The sequence below is a fragment of the Pseudophryne corroboree genome, chromosome 6, assembly GCF_028390025.1.
Source record: "Pseudophryne corroboree isolate aPseCor3 chromosome 6, aPseCor3.hap2, whole genome shotgun sequence".
In the NCBI taxonomy this organism is placed as follows: Eukaryota; Metazoa; Chordata; class Amphibia; order Anura; family Myobatrachidae; genus Pseudophryne; species Pseudophryne corroboree.
Window position 1 is genome coordinate 387,469,208 of NC_086449.1, and position 25,589 is coordinate 387,494,796.

Sequence of the window (25,589 nt, forward strand, 5' to 3'; positions counted from 1 at the left end):
CCTCCCAATGCAGTGCAGCTGTGTCCGTATTCCCCCTCTAAGCGGAACCGATGCCTTACCTTCTCCCCATGCTCCGGCCACAGCCGGGTAATGTCTGCTGGACCTGCTAATATATCAGACACAGACGCCCGCCGACACAGCACTGTACTCATGGGTAAACAATGGCGCGTCCCGGCGGAGAGTTGTTGAAGCGACTCTTTCTAAGGTACGTATAAGACGCTTTTTAGAAAGATCTCTCAAAAAAATAGACTGTAAAAATAAAATAGGAAAACTTATGGCTGTTAAAAACCAGCAGCCCATTGACCATGGTCCAGCACCTGCCGCACCAAACAAAAAACTGATTTGCCTGAGCCAGGAGGCGGGGATATATAGACGGGCCCGTTGCATGCTTGGAGGCCGAAAAGCTTTGACCGATTAGTGCAAATCCGCTGTCGCTTCATCATATCCTAATGTTATCCTGTGGACCCTGCCGGAGAAAGCACCAATACACTTTTTCCTGTGTTTCAAAGCCTGAGTGACTTCTCGTTTGTTCCATATATACATAAGGGGTGGCAGCCCCTGCGAAATGCACCAGAGCAAGCCATATACCGTTGGGGATACCTGGAGTGCCACAGTATAAATATATAAATATATATATATATATACATATACACATACACACTGCTCAAAAAAAATAAAGGGAACACTTACACAACACAATGTAACTCCAAGCCAATCACACTTCTGTGAAATCAAACTGTCCACTTGGGAAGCAACACTGATTGACAATCAATTTCACATGCTGTTGTGCAAATGAAATAGACAACCGCTGGAAATTATAGGCAATTAGCAAGACACCCCCAATAAAGGAGTTGTTCTGCAGGTGGTGACCTCAGACCACTTCTCAGCTCCTATGCTTTCTGGCTGATGTTTTGGTCACTTTTGAAAGCTGGCGGTGCTTTCACTCTAGTGGTAGCATGAGACGGAGTCTACAACCCACACAAGTGGCTCAGGTAGTGCAGCTCATCCAGGATGGCACATCAATGCGAGCTGTGGCAAGAAGGTTTGCTGTGTCTGTCAGCGTAGTGTCCAGAGCATGGAGGCACTACCAGGAGACAGGCCAGTACATCAAGAGATGTGGAGGAGGCCATAGGAGGGCAACAACCCAGCAGCAGGACCGCTACCTCCGCCTTTGTGCAAGGAGGAACAGGAGGAGCACTGCCAGAGCCCTGCAAAATGACCTCCAGCAAGGTACAAATGTGCATGTGTCTACTCAAACGATCAGGTTGTGCTTACAGCCAGAGCCGGCGCTACCCGCTCAGCAAGGGTATGCAATGCAGGGAGGCGCTGAGGTGAAGAGGCGCTCTCCCTGCTCTGCTACCCTGCTGCTGCGCCTGTCAGTCTGGATGACAGGTAGCAGCGCTGGCAGCGGGTAGCGCGGCTCTCTCCCCTCCTCCTCCCCAGTGAGACTGCAGGCAGTGGCACTGTGCAGACTCACCCCTCACACAGGTCTGCTGCCGCCCGCCGCCATCCTATGCTCCAAACTGTATTGGGGGCGTGGCCTAATTGCGGGAGGTGTGGCCACGCCCCCTTATGGAAAACGTTCTTTTTTTTAAATCTTAATGGCGCCTGATGATCCCTGAGCACCCGGCCAGCCCTCAGCCCCTCAGGCAGGGTAAATTCAGTGTAGGAACATTATCAGTGTGATCACCCTCCGCCCCCCTCCCCACCTATACAGGAACAGGCAGAGGCTCAGCATTAGCAGCATATGCTGTGCTCCCAGGATGAAAGCCTTATGCTGCTGCCCAGTAAAGAGGGATGGTGGTGGGAGTGCGGCAGACCAGGGTCCATGCTGGGCCACTCCATAAGTCCCAGGTAGTACCCGCTCCCCCCTCGTCATCACTTCTGACATCCTACAGCCGCTGAAGTAACGGAGCCTGCAAGAAACCGGAGGCGGAGAAGGGAGAGGAGGAGCAGCGCCTGAGCCGGGACCTCCTGCAGGTACTTGGGCCGCATTGTGGTGGGAATGAAGGCTGTACCTGACATAGGGGGTTATTCACAGATGAACGCAGATGGCTGCATATGCAGCCAGATCTGCGTTCATCTCTGCACATGCTGAGGGCCGCCCAGCACAAGGCAAGGCCGCCCAGCATGTGTGGCGCCGCCTCCCGATGCATCCGCAATTTGATTGAGGACACATCTGATCTAAGGTTGACCCCTGGCAGTGCAGCTTGGTCAGCATCCATATGTTATGGGAGGGGCTGTGTGTGACGTTCGGCCTGCCCCCTTTTTTACCGGCGTCACCCCCGCAACACCTTAACTCCGCTACGCTGTCGCCTATCAATCACATTGTAGTCGCATCCATTGGGGAAGCGACCGCAATGTGTGTGGCCTCATCCCACTGCGCATGCAATTTGCTGCCACTGGCAAACTGCGGTGAGGGCCGCTATTGCAGCGGGGTCTCAATAACCTTCATAATGTGTATAATGGGCTCTACTCTGGCGTAACGTGTAATAGCGGCTCTCTTGTATGGCGTAAGGTGTATAAGTGTACTACTGTGCGGTGTAATATGACTAACGGACACTACTGTGCGGTGTAATGTGACTAACGGACACTACTGTGCGGTGTAATGTGACTAACAGACGCTACTGTGCGGTGTAATGTGACTAACAGACGCTACTGTGCTGTGTAATGTGACTAACGGACACTGCTGTGCGGTGTAATGTGAATAACAGACACTACTGTACAGGGTAATGTGACTAACGGACACTGCTGTGCGGTGTAGTGTGAATGACGGACACTACTGTACAGGGTAATGTGAATAACGGACACTACTGTACAGTGTAATGTGACTAACGGACACTGCTGTGCAGTGTAATGTGAATAACGGACACTACTGTACAGGGTAATGTGACTAACGGACACTACTGTGCGGTGTAACGTGACTAACGGACACTGCTGTGCGGTGTAACGTGACTAACGGACACTGCTGTGCGGTGTAACGTGACTAACGGACACTACTGTGTGGGGTTATGTGAACTGGTACTATTCTGTGGCCCTATATTTTTGGCACGCGCCTTCGCTGCGCACTGTCCCTGTTCTGAGCATGGCCAGAGGAAACTATTGCCCTGAGCTCTTCGAGATCTAGAACTGGCCCTGTCATTGATTTTAAATGTGAATAAGGGGCACTATTATGTGGCATAATATGAATCAGGGACACTACGTTTGGGTTAATGTGCATAAGATTGTAATACTGTGTTGCGTAATTTGAATTGTGGGTACCATTGTGGTCACGCCCTTCCTTTTGTGAGCACACCCCTTTTTGCAGTGCGCGCTATCCCTTTTTTACGGATGGGAGGGCGCAAATTTATTATTTGCAGGAGGGCGCCAAACACTCTAGCACCGGCCCTGCTTACAGCCCAACACCGTGCAGGACGTTTGGAATTTGCCAGAGAACACCAAGATTGGCAAATTTGCCACTGGCACCTGGTGCTCTTCGCAGATGAAAGCAGGTTCTCACTGAGCACATGTGACAGACGTGACAGAGTCTGGAGACGCCAAGGAGAACGTTCTGCTGCCTGCAACATCCTCCAGCATGACCGGTTTGGCAGTGGGTCAGTAATGGTGTGGGGTGGCATTTCTTTGGGGGGCCATGTGCTCGCCAGAGGTAGCCTGACTGCCATTAGGTACCGAGATGAGATCTTCAGACCCCTTGTGAGACCATATGCTGGTGCGGTTGGCCCTGTGTTCCTCCTAATGCAAGACAATGCTAGACCTCATGTGGCTGGAGTGTGTCAGCAGTTCCTGCAAGACAAAGGCATTGATGCTATGGACTGGCCCGCCCGTTCCCCAGACCTGAATCCAATTGAGCACATCTGGGACATCATGTCTCGCTCCATCCACCAACGCCACGTTGCACCACAGACTGTCCAGGAGTTGGCGGATGCTTTAGTCCAGGTCTGGGAGGAGATCCCTCAGGAGACCATCCGCCACCTCATCAGGAGCATGCCAAGGCATTGTAGGGAGGTCATACAGGCACGTGGAGGCCACACACACTACTGAGCCTCATTTTGACTTGTTTTAAGGATATTACATCAAAGTTGGATCAGCCTGTAGTGTTTTTTTCCAATTTAATTTTGAGTGTGACTCCAAATCCAGACCTCCATGGGTTAATAAATTTGATTTCCATTGATAATTTTTGTGTGATTTTGTTGTCAGCACATTCAACTATGTAAAGAACAAAGTATTTAATACAAATATTTCATTCATTCATATCTATGATGTGTTATTTTAGTGTTCCCTTTATTTATCAGAGGATGCTGGGGTCCACTTCATGACCATAGGGTATAGACGGTTCCGCAGGAGCCATGGGCACTCTTAAGACTTTTCAATGGGTGTGAACTGGCTCCTCCCTCTATGCCCCTCCTCCAGACCTCAGTTTTAGAAATGTGCCCAGGCAGACTGGATGCACTCTGAGAGCTCTACTGAGTTTCTCTGAAAAGACTTATGTTAGGTTTTTAATTTTCAGGGAGAACTGCTGGCAACAGACTCCCTGCTTTGTGGGACTGAGGGGGCAGAAGTAGGAACCAACTTCCTGTAGAGTTTCATGGCTCTGCTTCTGGCTGACAGGACACCATTAGCTCCTGAAGGGTACTGAATGCTAGCCGTGTCTAGATGCTCACTCCCACAGCACGCCGTCACCCCCCTCGCAGAGCTAGAAGTCAGAAGACAGGTGAGTAGAAGAAGAAGATCTTCTATCAAGAAAAGGGACGGCTGATGTACGGCACGGTTGGTGTGAGCGCAGCGCGCCATTGCTGCCCACCAGGGACGGCTCCAGGCCTACTAGCACCCTGAGCGAGAAAATGTAAAAGCGCCTCCCCCCCCATGCGCGCGCCGAAGGCACGCGCGCTCCTGGAAAATTGGGTATGGCCTCTGGGAAAGTGGGCGTGGCCTCGTAACTTCATATCATCAAACTATAAATATATTTTCACACAATTAGCAGCCTTACACATAGCCACAGTAGTGTTCCTTACACACAATGTCTCCAGTATAGTGCCAGATACACATAATGTGCAGTGCCAGATAGACATGACATGCCCCCCAGCAGTGCCAGCTACACATGACATGCCCCGCAGCAGTGCCAGCTACACATGACATGCCCCCCAGCAGTGCCAGCTACACATGATAGTGTTCACTTTTTAGGGCATGGTGCTGATCACAGGGAGGGCACATTTTTAAGTTAGGAGGGCAAAATGATGTACATACTGCTTGTTGTTCCCATACCTATATGTTAAAGCATGGACAGTGCAAAAATTAAGGGGAGTTACTTCGTGGGGAAGGTACGTGGCCACATAATAGTGGCAATTTGCATTACACCACACAGTAGTGCAGCTAATACACACTGCACCAGGTAGAACCTCCTATACACTTTGCGCCAGGCACAGCACTGAGACACATTGCACCAGGGAGAGCACTGAGACACATTGCCTAGCCACAGACGCCTAGCGGGAACACTACATGACATGCCCCCCAGCAGTGCCAGCTACACGTGACATGCCCCCCAGCAGTGCCAGCTACACGTGACATGCTCCCCAGCAGTGCCAGCTACACGTGACATGCCCCCCAGCAGTGCCAGCTACACGTGACATGCCCCCCCCAGCAGTGTCAGCTACACGTGACATGCCCCCCCAGCAGTGCCAGCTACACGTGACATGCCCCCCAGCAGTGCCAGCTACATAAATGGCCACACAGTGCCAGATATGCACCCACAGTTCAGATACATAAATGCCCCCAAAGTGCCAGATACATAAATGCCCCCACAGTGCAGATATGCCCCCCACAGTGCCAGATACATAAATGCCCCCACAGTGCCAGATACATAAGTGCCCACACAGTGCCAGATACATAAGTGCCCCCACAGTGCCATATATGTCCCCACAGTGCCAGATATAAAAATGCCCACACAGTGCCAGATATGTCCCCACAGTGCCAGATATAAAAATGCCCCCACAGTGCCAGATATGCCCCCACAGGGCCAGATACATAAATGCCCCCAGTGCCAGATACATAAATGCCCACACATTGCCAGATGCATAAATGCCCCCAGTGCCAGATTCATAAGTGCCCACACAGTGCCAGATACATTATTGCCCACCACAGTGTCAGATACATTAATGCCCCCAGTGCCAGATATGCCCCACACAGTGCCAGATACCTTAATGCCCCCAGTGCCAGATATGCCCCCACAGTGAGAGATACCTAAATGCCCCCAGTGCCAGATATGCCCCCACAGTGCCAGATACATTAAATGCCCCCAGTGCCAGATATGCCCCCACAGTGCCAGATAAATAAATGCCCCCCACAGTGCCAGATAAATGCCCCCCACAGTGCCAGATAAATAAATGCCCCCCACAGTGCCAGATAAATAAATGCCCCCACAGTGCCAGATAAATAAGTGCCCCCACAGTGCAGATATACCCCCACAGTGCCAGATACATAAATGCCCCCACAGTGCCGATATGCCCCCACAGTGCCAGATACAGAAATGCCCCCACAGTGCCAGATACAGAAATGCCCCCACAGTGCAGATACATAAATGCCCCCACAGCACAGATATGCCCCCACAGTGCCAGAAATGCCCCCACAGTGCCAGATACATTAATGCCCCCTCACAGTGCACAGATAAATGTCGTCCCCCCGCAGTGCCAGATAAATGAATGCCCCCCACAGTGCCAGATAAATGAATGCCCCCCACAGTGCCAGATAAATGCCCCCCACAGTGCCACATATGCCCCCAGTACCTGCTGTGCCGAGGGAGGGGGAGTGCTGCTGGGAGTGCTGCTGTGCGCGCCTCTGCGGCCGCTGTCTGTGCTGTCTGCCGCTGTCTGTGCGCGCTGTGCGGCGCCGGTGTCTGACATCAGACGCCGGCGCCGCATAGCGCACACAGCGGCGGCGCACACAGCGGGAGCCGGGAGGACAGCAGGGGAGATCAGGGCCGGCTCCAGGCTCCGACATGGCGACGCCAGCGCGCGGCACCCTTTAAGGGTGGCGCCCTGCGCGGCCGCTCGAGTCGAACATGCCTCGAGCCGGGCCCTGCTGCCCACACACACAGGCGGTGTGAGGGGAAATCCAGAAAATGGTAAAACATTTGTTGAAGCCATCCAGGGTATCGATCCATCAGTGCATTTGGTTGTTGGGGAAGATGGTGGCGGCCTACGAGGCCATACAGTTTGGCAGGTTCCATGCCAGAGTGTTCCAGTGGGACCTGTTGGACAAGTACACATGCACCGAAAGATAATCCTGTCGACAAAAGCCAGGATTTCGCTCCTGTGGTGGCTACACCGCTCTCACCTACTAGAGGGACGTAGGTTCGGGATTCAGGACTGGCTCCTGGTAACCATGGATGCAAGTCTCCGAGGCTGGGGAGCTGTCACCTAATGAGTAAACTTCCAAGGATGATGGTCAAGTCAGGAAGCCTGCCTTCACATAAACGTGCTGGAACTGAGAGCCATTTACAACGGCCTTCTGCAAGCGATACTTCTTCAAGATCATCCCGTACAGATCCAGTCGGACAATGTAACAGCAGTCGCGTACATAAACAGGCAGGGCGGAACGAAAAGCAGAGCGGCAATGGCCGAGGTGACGAAGATCCTCCTCTGGGCAGAAAGACATCTAAAAGCTCTGTCGGCAATTTTCATTCCGGGAGTAGACAACTGGGAAGCAGACTTCCTCAGCAGACACTATCTCCATCCAGGAGAATGGGGCCTCCACCAAGAAGTCTTCGCAGAGGTGACAAGTCTTTGGGGAGTTCCTCAAGTAGACATGATGGCATTTCGTCTCAACAAGAAGCTTCAGAGATACTGTTCCAGGCCGAGAGACCCTCAAGCGATAGCGGTGGATGCGCTGGTGGCCCAGTGGGTTTTCCCGTCGGTGTATGTCTTCCCTCCACTTCCGCTGATCCCAAAAGTGCTCAGGATCATAAAAAGAACAAGAGTTCGAGCAATCTTCATTGCCCCAGACTGGCCAAGGAGGGCTTGGTACCCAGATCTTCAGGAGTTGCTCCTAGAAAATCCTCGGCCTCTTCCTCTTCGCGAGGACCTGCTACAGCAGGGGCCGTGCGTGTATCAAGACTTACCGCTGCTACGTTTGTCGGCATGGCTGTTGAGCGCCGGATCCTAGCCCGAAAGGGTATTCCCAAAGAAGGCATCCCCACTCTTATTCAGGCCAGGAAGGGAGTAACGTTGAAACATTACCACCGTATTTGGAGAAAGTATGTATCTTGGTGTGAATCCAAGAAGGCTCCTACGGAAGAGTTTCACTTGGGACGTTTTCTCCATTTTCTACAGGCTGGTGTGGAGGCGGGCCTCAGATTGGGATCAATCAAGGTCCAGATTTCGGCCTTGTCGGCGTTCTTCCAGAAACAATTGGCCTCTCTTCCAGAGGTTCAGACCTTTGTGAAAGGGGTTCTGCACATCCAGCCTCCATTTGTGCCTCCGGTGGCACCTTAATGTGGTGATGCAGTTCCTCCAATCGGACTGGTTTGAGCCTCTACAGGAGATAGAGTTGAAGTTTCTCACTTGGAAAGTGGTGATGCTTTTGGCATTGGCATCCGCACGGCAGGTGTCTGAATTGGGGGCCTTGTCTCACAAGAGCCCTTACCTAATCTTCCAAAGGTGGTTTCTTCCTTCCACATAAACCAGCCTATTGTGGTGCCAGTAATTACTGACACGTTCACCGAGTCAAAGTCTCTAGATGTGGTTAGGGCTTTGAAAATCTATGTTGCTAGAACAACTCGTATACGGAAAACAGAGTATGCTCCCAATAAAATTGGGTGTCCTGCTTCCAAGCAGATTATTGCGCATTGGATCAGAAGTACGATTCAGCGCGCTCATATTACGACTGGATCGCCGTTACCAACGTCGGTGAAGGCTCATTCCACTAGGAAGGTGGGCTCATCCTGGGTGGCTGCCCGGGGGGTCTCGGCATTACAACTCTGCCGAGCAGCTACTTGGTCGGAGTCAAATACATTTGCAAAATTCTACAAGTTTGACACCTTGGCCGATGAAGACCTCAGGTTCGGTCAATCGGTGCTGCAGGGTCATCCGCACTCTCCCGCCCGTACTGGAGCTTTGGTATAAACCCCATGGTCATGAAGTGGACCCCAGCATCCTCTAGGACGTATGAGAAAACAGGATTTTAATACCTACCGGTAAATCCTTTTCTCCTAGTCCGTAGAGGGTACTTGGCGCCCGTCCCAGTGCGTACTTTACCTGCAGTTTAGTTATTACTGTTACACAAGTTGTATTATCTTCGTTCAGCAGGTTGCTGCGATTGGTTCATGCCTGTTGGCGTGTGTTATGTTGAATGCCATGTTGTGCGGCATGGTTGAGGTGTGAGCTGGTATGCATCTCACCGTTAAATTAAAAGTAAATCCTTTCCTCGAAATGTCCGTCTCCCTGGGCACAGTTCATATAACTGAGGTCTGGAGGAGGGGCATAGAGGGAGGAGACAGTTCACACCCATTGAAAAGTCTTAAGATTGCCCATGGCTCCTGCGGAACCGTCTATACCCCATGGTCATTAAGTGGACCCCAGCATCCTCTATGGACTAAGAGAAAAGGATTTACCGTTAGGTATTAAAATCCTGTTTTCTCTTACGTCCTAGAGGATGCTGGGGTCCACATTAGTACCATGGGGTATAGACTGGTCCCTTGGGAGCCATGGGCACTTTAAGAGTTTAATAGTGTGGGCTGGCTCCTCCCTCTATCCCCCTCCTACAGACTCAGTTTAGAAAATGTGCCCGGAGGAGCCGGTCACAGCTAGGGGAGCTCCTAGGACCTCTTTTAGTTTTATTATTTTATTAAAGAGTTAGGCACAGGGAGACTGCTGGCAACAGCCTCCCTGCTTCGTGGGACTTAGGGGGGCAAGTAGGATCCAACCCTCTGAGGTTAATGGCCCCTATCTCCGCTGACAGGACACTGAGCTCCTGAGGGTGTCGATCGCAAGCCCCCGAGGCAACCGCTCGCTCCCGCAGCATTGCCGCCAACCCCTAACAGAGTCAGAAGACGTTGGTGGTGAGTAGGACGCCAGTGCCCCAAAGAGCGGGGAGCCGTTGAAAGAATGGCGGCATCAGGATGGGAGCGCAGCGCTGATACTGCGCTCCGGAGGGCTCAGAGGTACTGTTGTGTGGCGCTGTGAGGGGTGCCATGGGCCAGCGCAATACCCTTACACTGTCACAGAAGCTATTAGGGACACTATACTGCTGCTTGCAACCATTACCTCAGGCCAGTATAATCTCTAGTGCAGGAAGATGCGCCATTTTAGGGGCGGAGCTTCTCCTCAGAGCGGATCCAGCACTCATCAGCGCCATTTTCTCCCTGCAGTTCAGACCACAGAGACGCTGACAGGGAGCGCTGACCCTCCACATAACTCCAGCTATCCTGTGCGGTACCAGGGGATTATAGAAGGAAGGGAGAGTGTTTAATCACATTAGTGTACTGTGTAGTCTATTAAGGCTACTCAGTCAGCGCCAGGCTATTATTCTATAACTGCCTACTGGGGCGCTGTGTGTGCGCTGGCTCCTAAACTCTGTGTCTCTCTGAACGTACTTGGGGGGAAACTGTGTCTGACATTTTCGTGTGTGTGTGTGTGTGTGTGTGTGTGTGTGTGTGTGTGTGTGTTATATATCTCACATTACTATGTCTGTGCTGCAGAGTATGTATCTTCTCCAGAAGAGTCTATTCCATGTACACAGGAATGCAATATACCGTCTCAGTCTTCTGTATCCGGACCTCAGTGGTTGGTTTCTATTAAGGAAATAATATCCCAGATTTCATCTAGGATTGCTAATAATGAGACTGAAACACAGGTTTTGAAAAAATCTGTAGAGGTTTTGTCGTATTCTGCTCCCACTACTTCCTCAAAATCCCCTGGTATATGCCCAAAGAAGCGTGCTCTTACTCAGATAATGCAAGTCAACACGGATACCGACTCTGATACGGGAGACGGCGATGGGGATATACTGGGGGGTGAGGCATCCCTTGCTAAGGGGGTGCAACTCACGATTGAGGCCATTCGGGATGTTTTACACATTGCTGACAAGGTACCTGAACAGGTAGAGGAGGCTTACTTTTCAGACAATAAGAAAGCCTCCCTTACTTTCCCTGCGTCTAAGGAATTAAACGCGGAGAAAAAATTCCAGATCCCAAAGAGAGTTCTTGTTGCTTTTCCTTTCCCTGAAGAGGATAGGAATAAGTGGGAAAACCCCCTATAGTAGACACTTCTGTATCTAGATTGTCTAGAAAGGTGGTTTTACCTGTACCTGGGTCTACCGCGTTAAAAGAGCCAGCAGACCGCAAGATTGAGACTACGCTCAAATCCATATACACTGCTTCAGGCGTAGCGCTACTGCCCACTATTGCTTGTGCATGGATTTCTAAAGTGGTCAGGCACATTACTAGAGGAAGTGACATTGAAATGTTCTTACGTCACATACAGGATTCTGCAGGTTTCATGGTGAAGGCCATGAAGGACCTTGGTCATCTGAATGCATGGACATCTTCCATGGCTGTCTCGGCACACAGGGGACTCTGGCTGCGCCAATGGTCTGCGGATGCGGAATCCCAGAAAAGGGTGGAGAACCTACCCTTTACAGGTCAGGCTCTGTTTGGGGAAGCTTTGGATGCGTGGATTTCCACTGCAACCGCAGGTAAGACAACCTTTCTCCCCTCAGCCACTCAGACGACGAGGAAATCTTATCCTACGTCTACAATACAGTCGTTTTGGACCGCAAAGGTTAAAAAGTCCAAGCCCCCTTCCACTTTCTTCAGAGGTGGTCTGGGAAAATCCAAGAAACCTACACCAACAGGTTCGCAGGAACAGAAGCCTGGTTCAATTTCCTCAAAATCCTCAGCATGACGGTGGACCTCCCAGCCTTGAGATCGGGCAGGTGTGAGCACGTCTAAGAAATTTCAGTCAGGACTGGGCGTCATCAGGCCTGGACCCCTGGGTTCAAGATATTGTGTCCCAGGGGTACAGACTGGAGTTTCAAGTACTCCCCCTCACAGATTTTTCAAATCAGGCTTACCAGCTTTGCTGACAGAAAGGGCTATCCTACAGGAAGCCATTCAAAAATTGGAAAAGGCAAATGTAATTGTTCCAGTTCCACCTCATCTGGAAAACAAGGGTTACTACTCAAACCTCATTTGGTTCCGAAACCGGACGGTTCGGTCAGACCAATATTGAACCTAAAATCTTTAAACCCCTATTTGAGGGAATTTAAGGTCAAGATGGAGTTTCTGAGAGCGGTGATCTTAGGTCTGGAGGAGGGGGAATTTCTTGTATCTCTGGATATGAAGGATGCGTACCTCCACATTCCGATTTGGCAGCCTCACCAGGCTTATCTCAAATTTGCACTGTTGGGCTGTCACTATCCGTTCCAGGCACTGACATTTGGCCTATCCATGGCACCGAGGGTGTTCACCAAGGTAATGCCAGAGATGATGCTTATCCTGCGCAAGCAGGGAGTGAACATAATTCTATATCTGGACGATCTGCTGATAAAAGCATCTTCCAGGGAGAAGTTGTTGCAGAACATTGCTCTCACAACTCGACTACTACGGGATCATGGATGGATCCTGAATCTTCCAAAGTCACATTTGGAGCCGACAAGGAGATTGTCTTTCCTAGGGATGGTCCTCGACACGGAAGTGCAGAGGGTGTTTCTACCGGTGAAAAAAGCGTTGGTGATACAATCAATGGTCCGGGATGTCTTGAAGGCAGCCCGGGTATCGGTTCATCAGTGTTTTCGCCTTCTGGAGAACATAGTTGCCTCCTATGAGGCTCTACAGTATGGAAGATTTCATGCATGGTCCTTCCAACTGGATCTCCTAGACAAGTGGTCGGGATCTCACCTATACATGCACCAGAAGATACATCTGTCGCCGAAAGCCAGGATTTCACTCCATTGGTGGCTACAAATGCCTCACCTTCTCGAGGGCCACAGGTTCGGGATTCAGAACTGGATCCTTCTAACCACGAATGCCAGTCTCAGAGGTTGGGGCGCGATCACCCAAGGTGAAAATTCCCAAGGAAAGTGGTCAAGTCTGGAATCCATCCTTCCGATAAACATTCTGGAACTAAGAGCCGTGTACAACGGACTTCGACAGGCGGCACATCTTCTACAAGATCAGGCCATTCCGGTGCAGTCGGACAATGTAACGACGGTGGCCTACATAAACCGACAAGGCGGAACATAGAGCAGAGCTGCAATGTCAGAGGTGATAAAAATCCTCCTCTGGGCAGAAAGGCACGTGCTGGCGCTGTCGGCGATCTATTCCGGGTGTGGACAACTGGGAAGCGGACTTCCCCAGGAGACACAATCTCCATCTGGGCCTCCAACCCGAGGTCTTCGCAGAGGTGACAAGTCTTTGGGGCGTACCTCAAATCGACATGATGGCCTACCGCCTCAACAAGAAGCTTTGCAGGTACTGTTCCAGGTCGAGAGACCCACAGGCAGTGGCGGTGGACGCACTGGTGACTCCGTGGGTCTTCCATTCGGTGTATGTGTTCCCTCCACTTCCACTCATCCCAAGGATTCTCAAACTTATAAAAAGAACAAGAGGTCAGGCGATCCTCATTGCTCTGGACTGGCCAAGAAGAGCTTCGTACGCAGATCTTCTGGAATTACGGCTGGAAGACCCGAGGCCTATTCCTCTTCGAGAGGACCTTCTGCAACAGGGGCCATTCACTTATCAAGACTTACCATGGCTACGTTTGATGGCATGGAGGTTGAGCACCAGATCTTAGCTTGGAAAGGCATTCCGACCAAGGTTATTCCTACCCTGATCCAGGCTAGGAAAGGAGTAACGTCTAAACATTACCATCGCATTTGGAAAAGTATGTGTCTTGCTGTGAATCCAAGAAGTTTCCTACGGTGGAGTTTCAACTTGGGCGATTTCTCCTCTTCCTGCAAGCAGGTGTGGATGTGGGCCTACGTTTGGGCTCCATAAATGTCCAGATTTCGGCCTTGTCCATTTTCTTCCAGAAACAATTGGCTTCCCTCCCTGAGGTTCAGACTTTTTTGAAAGGGTCCTGCACATCCAGCCTCCCTTTGTGCCTCCTACGGCACCATGGGATCTTAACAGGGTGTTGCATTTCCTGCAATCGGATTGGTTCGAGCCTTGACAAGAGGTTGAGGTCAAGTTTCTCACTTAGAAGGTGGTCACACTGTTGGCATTAGCATCTGCTAGACGTGTGTCTGAATTGGGGGCTTTGTCCTGCAAAAGCCCCTACTTAATTTTCCATGAAGATAGAGCTGAGCTCAGGACGCGTCAGCAATTTCTTCCGAAGGTTGTGTTGGCTTTTCATATAAACCAACCGATTGTGGTGCCAGTGGCTACTGACTCCTCAATTACTTCAAAATCCTTGGATGTTGTAAGGCAGGGCTGGCCAAACCAGTCCTCGAGATCTACCAACGGTTCACATTTTCCAGACCACCTAGCTGGTGCACAGGTGTAGTCATTACTAATTAAGATGTGCTGCATTCATTCCTAACTGACAATTCTCCAGATCTCCAGGAGACCTGGAAAACATTAACTGTTGGTAGATCTCGAGGACCGGTTTGGCCAGCCCTGTTGTAAGGGCTTTGAAGATTTATGTGAAGAGAACTTCTCGTAACAGAAAGTCGGACGCTCTCTTTGTCCTTTATGATCGCAACAAGGTTTGGTGGCCTGCTTCTTAGCAGACGATTTCTCGCTGGATCAGGTTTACTATCCAGCATGTTTAGTCTAAGGCAGGCTTGCCATGTCCAAAATCTGTGAAGGCCCACTCTACTTGTAAAGTGGGTTCTTCCAGGGCGACTGCTCTGGGTTTCTCGGCTTTACAGCTTTGCCGAGCAGCTACTTGGTCAGGTTCGAACACATTTGCTAAATTCTACAAGTTCGATACCTTGGCCTCTGAGGACCTTCAGCTTGGTCAATCTGTTCTGCAGGAGTCTCCGCGCTCTCCCTCCCGTACTGGGAGCTTTGGTACATCCCCATGGTACTAATGTGGACCCCAGCATCCTCTAGGATGTAAGAGAAAATCGGATTTTAATTACCTGCTGGTAAATCCTTTTCTCGTAGTCCGTAGAGGATGCTGGGCGCCCGCCCAGCGCTTCGTTCTTCTGCAGTTGTTACTTGGTTCGGTACTACCTTGTTACTTGGTTAAGTACTGCATTGTTACTTGGTTAAGTACTGTTGTTCAGCTGTTGCTGACTTGTTCAAGCTAGTTGGCTTGGTTTGCCTTGCTATGTGTGAGCTGGTGTGAATCTCACCACTATCTGTGTATTTCCTTCTCTCGAAGTATGTCCGTCTCCTCGGGCACAGTTTCTATACTGAGTCTGGTAGGAGGGGCATAGAGGGAGGAGCCAGCCTACACTACTAAACTCTTAAAGTGCCCATGGCTCCCAAGGGACCCGTCTATATCCCATGGTACTAATGTGGACCCCAGCATCCTTGACGGACTACGAGAAAAGGATTTACCAGTTGGTAATTAAAATCCTATTATCGCCAGATCTGAAAACCCCCCCCCCCCCCCCCCCCCTAAAAATCCTGCATTTGCCCATGATTACTGTGTGTGGTGAAAAAGCAGCATTACAGTATTTGACATTATGTGTAAGGAGCATTATTGTATAGTGCATAATGTATAAGGGGCATTATGGTGTGTGCCATAATGTATAAAGGGCATTACTATAAGGAGGAAAAATGCCATAATAATGAAGGGGCATGAATCAGCAACGAAAATATAGTGCTATGGATTGTTTGAGGGAGGGTGCCCTAAACTGGTATCTTGAATAGGGCCCCATTAAGTCTAAATCAGGCTCTGGGGGTTTTTTACTGTATTTTCATATGTACTAAGCCCTGGGCGCCACCTTGCCAGCTAGCTTGCGTTAGCCTATACAAGCCTATGTGCTTCTTTCCACATCCCACCACCTCAGCCCCCAGCACCGCTCACTCTGGCCCCCCTCAACTCCTGTGCTGAGCCTCCCAGCTCACTCCTGGATCCCCCACCCTCCTCATACCCCGGCAACACAGCCAGCTGTCCAGCCTCACCTTCTGGCTGCAGTGAGGAGGAGGAGTCCAGGACTGGCTGCTGATGTCACTAACAGGAGGCACCCGGGGTTACAAGGTGCATGATGCCAGAGTCTATAGCGCTCAGAGGGCTAGCAGCGGCGCAACGGCTACGGGAGAGGAGGGGGTCTGCACACGTCTCTAGAGACGCCCCTGCATAGATATATCTGCTGATCAATTGATTGGCAGATATATCTATCAGTGTGAACCCATCTTAACTCTCCCTCCTTCCGCTAAGGATTCTGGACTGAAAATATATTTGCTAAACATCACTGAGCTTTATTTACCAAGCCACCACTTCCTGGTAGGTTGGAGGTGAACATTTTAATGGCACTCACAGTATGACCTCCAACCCGCTGGGAAACAGAAGCTTATAAAATTTGGTGCATAATAAATAAAGCCGTATTGAGTGAAGGCATGTGCTAAGCATGTAAGGAGATCTGAGCGATAAGTGGGGGAGACTAATTACATGTGGCATCTGAGGGCTTGTAGTTGAATGACACGGAGGGAGCAATTTATGTAAATGGAAAGTATGAGAGGCATGTGGGGGCATTTTGGGATGTGTGATGTGGGGGAGGTAAGATTGGGCTGTGTTGTCGTTACTGAAATTAAGTGTACCGTGTAGCCCTTTTAATGGCTGGAGGGCCATATGAAGCCTTTAATATGTATCAGATTACACAGTTGGGATACCCGCTCTCACTTGATGCTCTGCTTAGCATAGCAGGGGTGAATAGCCGCTCTGTGCATGTGCACAGCATCTATTCACCAGGAGAGAAGGACAGGGGACATGGGCAGTAGCTCACAGAGTGCTGGGCATGCCCCCACATTGATGAAAACGGGAGTGTGGCCTTTACAGGAAGTGCCGCTATTGAGAGATATCCCGTTTTCATCACTGCGGGGGCATGCTCCCTAGTTGCAAGGTCACCCCCCCCCCCCAAATATCCTGTCCTCCAGCCGCTGCAAAGTTGGAAGGTATGTGTATATGGAAAGCAGCTTTATAAGAAGCCAGTTCTCATAAAGCTGCATTCCATGTATACTGCAACATCATATAAATACATACGTAGTCAGTGGCGGAACCTGCGAGTGGTCAGCACAGGTACAAAAATATTCTTTGAGCCTTTGTCCTCTGATCTAACCCAAGTTCATAACATGCCACATGCCAGTGGTTGGCAGGGTGTGGCAGATGATGACAAGGAGAAGCAGTGGGTGGCAGAGAGAGGCAGTGGGTGACAGGAGTACAATCGCACAGTCCTGTGCTGTGTGGGGAACTGGGGGGATGTACCTTGATGGAGGTGGATGTTGAAAGAAGAATGTGCTACTGCATTGGCTCTAGTCTTTCTGCCCCCCGGGAGGCCTCGTGCACTATACCAAGATGGCTACTAAGATCACTATTGAGAGTGCCATCTTATTTCTTTACTGTATAAGACTGTGTAGTGACATGGTGGGAGACAGAAGTCTTCTACTTAGCTCCTTTAAGAGACCTGCCATGAAACTGTTCCAGCGTCCCTACACAGCTACCCATTTGCAGTATACACTCAGCGTCTGGTGAGCTGTATGAAACTCTGATCCTCTCCAGCTCCACTCCTTAACCAGTGTGCATGTAACAGTGGATATGGCTGTACCTGCTATATATCAATAAGCCAACACCAGTGGTTAAGTATCTGGGCTGCTCATAGTTTGAATTATCCACTAGTGTGTGCCTATATAACTCTGCAATCTTAACACATGCACACACATCATTTCCAACAGTGGCAACACTGCCTTATTTGTGAGAGGGGGTCCAACCCCCAGTGCTTTCCTCAGTTTAGCACTCGGTCATACAGGCTCTGACAGCACCAGTCGTGAGATGCCTTTAATTCACAGACAGCTGTGATTCAGGAAGAATTCACAGCTCTGTGAATTAGAGGCAGCACACGCCTGTGATCATCAGCGATGACAGGCAGCAGGACTCCCCTATCAGTCCAGCTCAGATGGCAAACTGATGTGGCTGCACACACACAAGGTCATCCCCGCCTCCCTGAGGTAAGGGGCAGGTTCCTTAGGCAGTGGGGCCCACCCTGCTCCCTTCACTGAGCCAGTCATTTGACTTTGCTCAAAATGGTTGTGCGGTGGCCCAGGGAAAAATGTGTTGCTGTTCTGGGCAGGATTGAGACCCTTAGTCGCCATGGGCCCTAGTGCAATGCACCTACTGGAGCAATGGTAGTTCTGCCTCTGTACGTAGTTGTCCACAAACAGCATCAGTCAGGCACACAGTTTATTCCATAAATCATAATATGAAACTTTTGTAAATTACAGTTTGTAAAACATAATATACTGTACATTATAGATATGAGTCTGAATGTCTGTAACCAAGCAGTGAGTTACAAATGAACAATACCTGCCATTCTAATAATAGAAATTGTATCTTAATCAAAAATACAATACATCATGAGACTTTTAGAACCTTTTTTTCCACCTACTGTTAAATATATCACCAATCTATACAATGGGAATGATTCTAGAACAGAGGCAAAAGCATGTGTATTGGGGAAAATGACAGAAGATGATTAAAAGACATGCTGATATTGGGCCTGATTCATGTTTGTAAGCAAAGCAAAAAAGCATGCCACTGGGAGCACTACTGTGTGGCGTAACATGTATAAGGAGCACTGCTGTGTGGTGTAACGATAATGGGCACTGCTGTGTAGCATAACCTGTATGAGGAGCACTGCTGCGTGGCGTAACTATAATGGGCACTGCTGTGTAGCATAACCTGTATGAGGAGCACTGCTGTGTGGTGTAACTATAATGGGCACTGCTGTGTAGCATAACCTGTATGAGGAGCACTGCTGTGTGGCGTAACTATAATGGGCACTGCTGTGTAGCATAACCTGTATGAGGAGCACTGCTGTGTGGCGTAACTATAATGGGCACTGCTGTGTAGCATAACCTGTATGAGGAGCACTGCTGTGTGGCTTAACTATAATGGGCTCTGCTGTGTAGCATAACCTGTATAACGAGCACTGCTGTGAGGCGTAACCTGTATAACGAGCACTGCTATGTGGCATAACATGTATAAGGGGCACTGCTGCGTGGCGTAACATGTGTAAGGAGTACTGCTGTGTGGCAGAACCCATGTAAGGAGCACTACTGGGTGGCATAACGTGTATAAGGGGCACTGCTGTGTGGCGTAACTATAATGGGCACTGCTGTGTAGCATAACCTGTTTAAGGAGTACTGCTGTGTGGTGTAACCTGTATAAGGGGCACTGCTGTGAAGCATAACCTGTATAAGGGGCACTGCTGTGTGGCATAACCTGTATAAGGGGCACTGCTGTGTGGCGTAACCTGTATAAGGGGCACTGCTGTGTGGCGTAACCTGTATAAGGGGCACTGCTGTGTGGCGTAACCTGTATAAGGGGCACTGCTGTGTGGCGTCACCTGTATAAGGTGTATAAGGTGCTGTGTGGCGTAACATTTGTAAGGAGTACTGCTGTGTGGCATAACCCGTGTAAGGAGCACTACTGGGTGGCATAACGTGTATAAGGGGCACTACTGTGCGGTGTAATGTGAATAAGAAACTACTGTGTGATGTAGTTTGAATTAGGAATACTATTGTTTGGCGACACTCTTTTTCAATTAGACAACACACCATTTTTTGGGTTGCGCTGTCCCTATTTTTAATATGGGAGGGGGCCCAATGCATGTTGTTGCACCGGGGCCCACCATTCTCTAGTTCCGCCACTGCTAAGAGCAGACCTGTATGACAGATCTATGTAAAGGTTACTTGTCATACTATGCCATCAAGAAAAAACAAATCTGTTTACATGACTGCATTGAGTTGTTCTAAACTGAAAGGAAACATTTGTTTTTCAGACAAATAACTTTAATAAGCCTGAAAAGGAGAAAGAGGATGAAAAGAACACATTCATGTATCTATGCAAAGCTCTGAAGCCAGGATACCAGCCAAACAAGGACAAATGTGAAATAGTTTTGGGCTATGAGCCTGCTGATCATCTAGTGATATTAGATGCCATTGTGGAAAGTGAGTACCACTGTAGTAACAGAGTGCCTGATTTAGAGGTTGTTGCATGAGTGATGTAGTTCGCAGTGGACTTGCAAAAATATGCTAATGTCTCAGTCTTGTGCACAGAGATGACCACGTACACAATCGCCACTCACACATAAGCTGAGAAATTTATGGCACCTCTGTCTCACAGAGCAGCTTTCCTGAGACTCCCCAGATGTGCATAAATTTGCAGTATCTTACAAGGGAACACCTAGAAAATAGTCCCGTCACGCCTGCGTTTTTCTAGCCGCCCACCATTACCCTCCTCCAAATGCTGACTTCCTGTCACTCACTATGCAAATAAATCCTCTGTGCATCCGCAATTGCTAATTATTCAAAACGCATGCACAGTGGCAAAAAAATAAATTGCTCCACTGCTTCAGACATCAACATTGCATGCACCTGTGAATCACGGCCAATGTTTGCTAATCCTTATAACCAACAGCCTTAACAAACTTGCACTTCCTTTGCTTTACCCCCAGCTATAACTTACATTATTTCTAAGCCTATAACTAAACAAATGCTATATTGCTTTTATCAGGACAGGCCATTTTCCTCTGGTTGTAAATGAGAATTCATTTCTCTGGCATTACAAGTATAGGGCAAAGCCACAAAAAAAAAAAGCAATAAAGCGAAATACTTTCTAGTACTCCCAAATATTAGGGCATCCGAACAGAAGAATTGTATTTATTTATTTTCCTAGGTACTGTACTTGTGAGTCTTATTAGTTAGTATATATTTCTATTTTTTTAAATTAAGACTGTCCAATAATAGAATTACTATTTCATTCATGCCAGGCGATGTACAGACACTGCACACTGCTCATAAGGGAAAACATACCTCTCTCTTTTCCACCGAAGTCCCTGGTCTGACCCAAGATTTGGAACTCAGTTGCAAACTGGGTCAGACCCGGGACTGGTCCCTTTTCCACCATGGCTCAGACACGGATTATTCCCAGGGACGTGCAGTCAGGGGAGGCAGAGCCTCACCTGTCATATTCCAGTGAAAATAGCTGTTTTTTACACTGATTTGTGTTAGAACACAGATCAGTATAAAATGATGCTATTGTCATTGGATTATGAAGTTGCAGCAATCTGCAAATGCAGAGAGCAGAGGAGAGAGAGGCACTGAGAGATCTGCCTCTCTCTAGCTGTCAAATGCTGTACGGAGCTGGGGGCGGAGCCACGAGTCAGGCATAATCCTGCATTAAAAACAGCACCAGCTTGAGGCAGCTCTGACGTGCGTGCCTTGACACAGGCTGAAGGCACGCCCCTCAGTTATGCATATGCATTAGCTACCTCACTCGTCCTCCTTCTCCTGTACTGCACTGAACGTGGGATACAGCAATAAGAAGGAGACAGCTTCCTCATACAGATCACCAGGCAGGTAAACAACAGTGAAATGCCTGATCCCCAACTCTTTTATCACCATATCATCCAGCAAGGTTTAATGTTGAGGGCACCATAGTGTGGGAAAGCTATCATTAACTGGCCCCAGCAAACATATAGCTGACCACTGTACTACTGCTGAGGGGGAAGAGGTTTCTTTAAAGAAACAGTCTATTAAAAAGGTCCAAGTGTTATTTGACTGCCCATGCACACTCTTACATGGCAAGATTTTATGTGACACGTTTCCAATTTGGTCTTATGTTATGTATGGAGGTACTTCTCTAGTGGCATATGACACAGTACTGTCCACTTTACTGTCTTATGTAAGAATGTATACATTAACAGCAGTCTATATTTTTATTTCTCTGACATCCTAGTGGATGCTGGGGACTCCGTAAGGACCATGGGGGATAGCGGGCTCCGCAGGAGACTGGGTACTCTAAAGAAAGATTTAGTACTATCTGGTGTGCACTGGCTCCTCCCTCTATGCCCCTCCTCCAGACCTCAGTTAGAATCTGTGCCCGGACAGAGCTGGGTGCTTTTAGTGAGCTCTCCTGAGCTTGCTAATAAGAAAGTATTTTAGTTAGGTTTTTTATTTTCAGAGAGCTTCTGCTGGCAACAGACTCTCTGCTACGAGGGACTGAGGGGAGAGAAGCAAACCTACTGACTGCGGCTAGGTTGCGCTTCTTAGGCTACTGGACACCATTAGCTCCAGAGGGATCGAACACAGGACCTGACCTTGTCGTCCGTTCCCGGAGCCGCGCCGCCGTCCCCCTCGCAGAGCCAGAAGACAGAAGCTGGCAGAAGCGGAGAAGACATCGAAATCGGCGGCAGAAGACTCCTGTCTTCACATGAGGTAGCGCACAGCACTGCAGTAGTGCGCCATTGCGCCCACACTAACCCACACACTCCGGTCACTGTAGGGTGCAGGGCGCAGGGGGGGGGGGGGGGGGGGGGCGCCCTGGGCAGCAATTGTTACCTCCTGGCGAATGCTGCATATAGACAGTGGCACACTGTAATATGTATGAGCCCCCGCCATTTATTTTACTAAAAATCGCGGGACAGAAGCCCGCCGCTGAGGGGGCGGGGCCTTCTTCCTCAGCACTCACCAGCGCCATTTTCCTTCCACAGCTCCGCTGAGAGGAAGCTCCCCAGGCTCTCCCCTGCAGAATCACGGTAGAAGGGTAAAAAAAGAGAGGGGGGCACATAAATTTAGGCGCATAAATCATAATACAGCAGCTACTGGGTAAACACTAAGTTACTGTGTAATCCCTGGGTTATATAGCGCTGGGGTGTGTGCTGGCAGACTCTCTCTCTGTCTCTCCAAAAGGCCTTGTGGGGGTCCTGTCCTCATTTAGAGCTTCCCCTGTGTGTGTGTGGTGTGTCGGTACGCGTGTCGACATGTTTGACAAAGAGGGCTATGTGGAGGCAGAGCAAGTGCAGTTGACTGACGTGTCGCCGCCGACGGTGCCGACACCTGATTGGATGGATATGTGGAAGGTGTTAAATGATAATGTAAACTCCTTACATAAAAGGTTGGATAAAGCTGATACCTCGGGCCAGTCAGGGTCTCAACCCATGCCTGATCCTACAGCGCAGAGGCCCTCAGGGTCTCAAAAGCGCCCACTATCCAAAATGGTTGACACAGATGTCAACACGGATTCTGACTCCAGTGTCGATGACGTGGATGCAAAATTGCAACAAAAAATCACAAAAGCTATACGTTACATGATTATAGCGATGAAGGATATTTTACACATATCAGAGGTAAACCCTGTCCCTGACAAGAGGGTTTATATGTATGGGGAGTAAAAGCAAGAGGTGACTTTTCCCCCTTCACATGAGTTAAATGAGTTATGTGAAAGAGCGTTGGATTCCCCGGATAAGAAAGTCCTAATTTCCAAAAGGTTACTTATGGCGTACCCTTTCCCGCCAGAGGACAGGGTGTGCTGGGAATCCTCCCCTAGGGTAGATAAAGCTCTGACACGCTTATCTAAGAAGGTGGCCCTGCCGTCGCAGGATACGGCCACCCTAAAGGATCCTGCAGATAGAAAGCAGGAAAGTATCCTGAAATCTGTTTATACACATTCAGGGACTCTACTGGGACTCTAATTGCGTCGGCGTGGATGTGTAGTGCTGTAGCAGTGTGGACAGATAATCTGTCTGAGGAAATGGATACCATTATGCTGACCTTGGGGCATATAAAAGACACTGTCCTATATATGAGGGATGCCCAGAGGGACATTTGCCTACTGGGCTCTAGAATTAATGCAATGTCATTTTCTGCCAGGAGGGTCCTGTGGACTCGGCAGTGGACAGGCGATGCCGACTCCAAAAAACACATGGAGGTGTTACCTTACAAGGGTGAGGAATTGTTTGGGGACGGTCTCTCAGACCTGGTTTCCACAGCTACTGCTGGGAAGTCAAACTTTTTGCCATATATTCCCTCACAACCGAAGAAAGCACCGTATTACCAAATGCAGTCCTTTCGCGCACAAAGAAGCAAGAAGGTCAGAGGTGCTTCCTTTCTTGCTAGAGGCAGGGGCAGAGGAAAAAAGCTGCACCTTACAGCTAGTTCCCAGGAACAGAAGTCCTCCCCGGCTTCCACTAAATCCACCGCATGACGCTGGGGCTCCACGGGTGGAGCCAGGAGCGGTGGGGGCGCGTCTCCGACATTTCAGCCACCAGTGGGTTCGCTCACAGGTGGATCCCTGGGCTATACAGATTGTGTCTCAGGGATACAAGCTGGAATTCGAGGTGATGCCCCCTCAACGTTACCTAAAATCGGCCCTGCCAGCTTCCCCCAGCAGGTGGTGGTAAAGGTTCCCCTTCGTCAACAGGGGAAGGGATACTATTCCACAATGTTTGTGGTACCGAAACCGGACAGTTCGTCAGACCTATATTAAATTTAAAGTCCCTGAACATTTATCTGAAAAGATTCAAGTTCAAGATGGAATCGCTCAGAGCGGTCATTGCAAGCCTGGAAGAGGGGGATTTTATGGTGTCTCTGGACATCAAGGATGCTTACTTGCATGTCCCCATTTATCCGCCTCATCAGGAGTACCTCAGATTTGTGGTACAGGACTGTCATTACCAATTCCAGACGTTGCCGTTTGGCCTGTCCACGGCACCGAGAATATTTACCAAGGTAATGGCAGAAATGATGGTGATCCTGAGAAAGCAAGGAGTCACAGTTATCCCATACTTGGACGATCTCCTCATAAAGGCGAGGTCGAGGGAGCAGTTGCAGATCAGCGTAGCGCACTCACAGGAAGTGTTGCAACAGCATGGCTGGATTCTGAATATCCCGAAGTCGCAGCTGATTCCTACGACGCGTCTGCCCTTTCTGGGCATGATTCTGGACACAGACCAGAAGAAGGTGTTTCTCCCAACGGAGAAGGCTCAAGAGCTTGTGACTCTAGTCAGAGACCTCTTAAAACCGAAACAGGTGACGGTGCATCACTGCACGCGAGTCCTGGGAAAGATGGTGGCATCGTACGAAGCCATTCCCTTCGGCAGGTTCCATGCGAGGATCTTTCAATGGGATCTGTTGGACAAATGGTCCGGATCGCATCTTCAGATGCATCGGCTGATCACCCTGTCCCCCAGGGCCAGGGTGTCTCTTCTGTGGTGGCTACAGAGTGCTCACCTTCTCGAGGGCCGCAGATTCGGCATACAGGACTGGGTCCTGGTGACCACGGATGCGAGCCTCCGAGGGTGGGGGGCAGTCACTCAGGGTAGAAACTTCCAAGGGTTGTGGTCAAGTCAGGAAACTTGTCTGCACATAAATATCCTGGAACTAAGGGCCATATTCAACGCCCTGAGTCAAGCGGAGCCCCTGCTTCGCAACCAACCGGTGCTGATTCAGTCAGACAACATCACCGCGGTGGCTCATGTAAACCGCCGGGGCGGCACAAGAAGCAGAGTCGCGATGGCGGAGGCCACCAGGATTCTTCGGTGGGCGGAGAATCACGTACAAGCACTGTCAGCAGTGTTCATTCCGGGAGTGGACAACTGGGAAGCAGACTTCCTCAGCAGGCTCGACCTTCACCCGGGAGAGCGGGGAC

The 25,589-nt window shown here is 49.8% G+C and overlaps 1 protein-coding gene across 1 annotated transcript in view; it reads left to right on the plus strand.

Annotated features, from left to right (window-relative positions):
- The window catches only part of PODXL (podocalyxin like), a 201,388-nt gene that overhangs the window by 157,850 nt on the left and 17,949 nt on the right, over positions 1-25,589 (plus strand). The window contains exon 5 of the mRNA XM_063926767.1: positions 19,942-20,110. Coding sequence (XP_063782837.1) covers positions 19,942-20,110 — 169 coding nt within the window. The remainder of the gene's footprint in view (positions 1-19,941; positions 20,111-25,589) is intronic.